Here is a 3,175-nt window from a genome sequence, read left to right as displayed (position 1 = left end):
ACTTATTTTTGGATAATTGCCTTCAGCGATTATCCTGGCATCCCGATTAAATCTCAAGGCAGTACATAGCAATATAATACAATAAATATAAAAGAAGTAAAGTTTATTAGTAAGTAAAGATTATTAAATATAATGGAGAAGACCTAAACTTAAAATAATTAAATAATGATAACAAACTTTTTTTGTAATGATTGTGACAAAACTGTCTGTACACTTCCGCTTTTTCATCACTCGCTCGATTCTTTCTTGACTTCCTTAATTTTCCGTTTTTTTAGTGTGTTAAAATTTGTTTTTAACTCTTTCATTTCTATTTTTAAGTCTCTTGTTCATTTTGAATCTAATAGTTTATGTAATTTTTTTATATATACTTATTAAAGTACCTCTTCTTTTTATTTCTTTTTGTCCATTTTTATATAATTTTCTTTTCACTTATATTTACATAATTTTTAACCTTACCTTAGTTTACTTTTTTGTATCTTATTATCCTACATTGTAAAAATATTTTTAGTTGTTTTTGTATCTTTTTTAGCCCTGATGAAGCTCTTATAAGTGGAGAAAAACGTTGGCAAAAAAATAGTCGTTAACTATTTCAGTTCCTTTCTGACCCTTACAAATATTCCCCCATAAATCTTCTCCATATTTTAAAACAATATTATGTATTATTTTAAAGAAGAACATGTATATAATGTAAAAATAATAATGATATAAATATAAATATTTCAATAAAAAAAATATTTATTTTTTAAGAAAGATATTTATATTTTAAGAAAATATACTTACTTTATTTTTTAATAAAGGTCATAAATTAACTTATATATTAAAATATTAAATATAATCTTTTTTTGCACGTTGCATGAAGATTATTTACAAAACTGGCTTATCCACTTTCTTCATAAAATGTTTTTATTTTATTTCCACAAATTCTTAATACACTCAGCACCCCCAAGCTATGCCAACTTGATCAAAAGCATCTCTATTCAGAGTAAAAATTGAGATTTAAAAAAACTCATAGATGATCTTTGTGACAAATAGGGCAAAATCAGAATTATTGTATCTTCCTATAACTGTAACCGGTTTTGAAATTAGTCCTCAATCATATATGTATAATCTGTATGTGTATATCAGGTTTTGAGATAGAACATTATTAATTTGGTATCAAACTCAATGTGAGATAACTTAAAGATGTATTATATATTATGTTGTATTTTTAATAACAAATGGTTATGTTTTGATACTATAGATTAGAATTTTTATTGAATAAAATTTTACTAATTTAAATAATCAATTTTATTTTGAAACAGAAAACCTATAATACTCAATGAAAAGGAAGTTTTTTCTTTTGAATCTTAGATGATTTGTCAACATTTTTTAGGTTGCAATTAAAAAACCTAAGTCTCAATTCATGGTGAAGGTAAGTCCATGATAACATATGGCTACCATTTTGAACTAGCACCTTGTGATCACTTATTAGGTTAATATTAGAGAAAAAGTCTTCTATCTGGATTTTTAGTTTTGATATTTCTCATATAGTATGGAACGAGGCAAAACTTTTTACATGTAAGCCACTAGAGCATATTTTAAAACCAAATTTTTCGTATGTTATATAAATATTTGTTTAAAACCGATAGTTCTCTGAACTTTACAATGGTGTATTAAGTTTTGATAAAAAAACAGAAAAGAGGTTTTCACCCTTTTACTATCAAAGTGAAAATCAACCATCACACAAGGGATTCTAACACTATAGATCTTAACCTCCTGCCAAAATCCTACCAGCTCCTAATAAGATCTTATATCTTGTAATTTATTCTAAGAATGAATTTGGAATCGATTGGGAAGAATGCAGCTTATTTAACCAACACTTTTGGAAGTTTATTATAGGTTTTTAATAAGTTACAAGAAGAAGGTAAAAAATTACAATTGCAACCATTCACATTATGACAAAATTTTGTAGGATAAATATGAGCTTTGGCATTTTATTTTCTATATTGAAAATCTAGGCAGCCATTTCAGAATTTTCTGGAATATTAGATGTTGGGCAGACATCAATACCTAAAATCAATAAAAATAAATAAATACACATAATAAAACAAGAAACAAACAGTTAATAATCATTTAAAATCTTTTTAACAACAAAATGCAAAAAGTGTATTAATCCTAAATAAAAAACAATACCATATTATAAATACAAATGATTGACTGTGCATTCAAATTATGAAGGAGATGGTCGGGGATATGGTAAAAAAAGTACAAACAAAGTTAACAATCATTTAATTGCTACCATTTTGCCCCACGATGTTGAACTTTATCAGAGCTGTTTCGTCATCTGCCCCCATACCTGGTCAGGGTATCCTTCTACGGACCTTTTAGGGCATCCCTGGATATGAAAACATCTGTGTTAAGTTTGCCACATTATCAGAGTCCCCAGAGAAAATTATATTGGCTAACCTTTAAATGTTGTAACAAAGATGACAGGTTTGATGAGGGACCGGAATCAAATTAAGTAGGTGCAGGCCCTTCCTGGACATGTCAAACTTTCTCACCCACTCTCGGGCCTGAGGAGGGGGACGCCTACCTCGGGAGCGTTCAGTCACCGATGGCCAATGAAAAATGAGATTCAAAAATAAGGTAACGCCCCAAAAGGGAAGTGGGAGAAAAGGATTAGGGCAACGAGATCAGGAAAAGGAACAGTCAAGAGGAACGCTTAGACGAGAGAGGACAACGCTTGAGAGAGCAGCAGAAGCCGGAGCGGAGCAAGATGCACTTCGACCAGACGAAGTCATAAGAAGGGCCACGAGACCTGAACATCTCTTATGAACAAGACGACACATACGGAACTACATCCCACAGCATAAGCAGCTATAAGTATAAAGTAAATAATAAGTAATAATGTAATAACCGATATTTTATCGCAACGATTTATTCGAATCATTACAACCATTTTAATTACAGTAATAAATTGTAAATAAATAGTTAATCGCTTTATGTAGTTGATATACTATAAACTATTATATATAACCGAATATACCACCCTTTATTATACAATATAATTAATGGTAACAACATTTTTCTAAATATAAAGGTATTTAATTGGTAAACTGGTAAACACACAAATAGCCTTTGGAAAAGAATCCAATCATAATAATAGTTTTTTAGGACTCAATATATAATTAATTAA

At 29.0% G+C, this 3,175-nt stretch overlaps 1 protein-coding gene across 1 annotated transcript in view; it reads right to left on the bottom strand.

The window, feature by feature from the left end:
• Positions 1-1,859: 1,859 nt before the first annotated feature.
• Positions 1,860-3,175, bottom strand: part of trsn (translin) — a 10,583-nt gene continuing 9,267 nt past the window's right edge. Inside the window, exon 6 of the mRNA XM_014435009.3 lies at positions 1,860-2,049. Coding sequence (XP_014290495.1) covers positions 1,994-2,049 — 56 coding nt within the window. The 3' untranslated portion in view covers positions 1,860-1,993. The remainder of the gene's footprint in view (positions 2,050-3,175) is intronic.

Source organism: Halyomorpha halys, unplaced genomic scaffold (assembly GCF_000696795.3).
Source record: "Halyomorpha halys isolate HHAL.00 unplaced genomic scaffold, Hhal_1.1 Scaffold1483.1, whole genome shotgun sequence".
Lineage (NCBI taxonomy): Eukaryota > Metazoa > Arthropoda > Insecta > Hemiptera > Pentatomidae > Halyomorpha > Halyomorpha halys.
The sequence above is the reverse complement of the archived record's forward strand: the minus strand, read 5'-3'. Positions and strand labels throughout refer to the sequence as shown.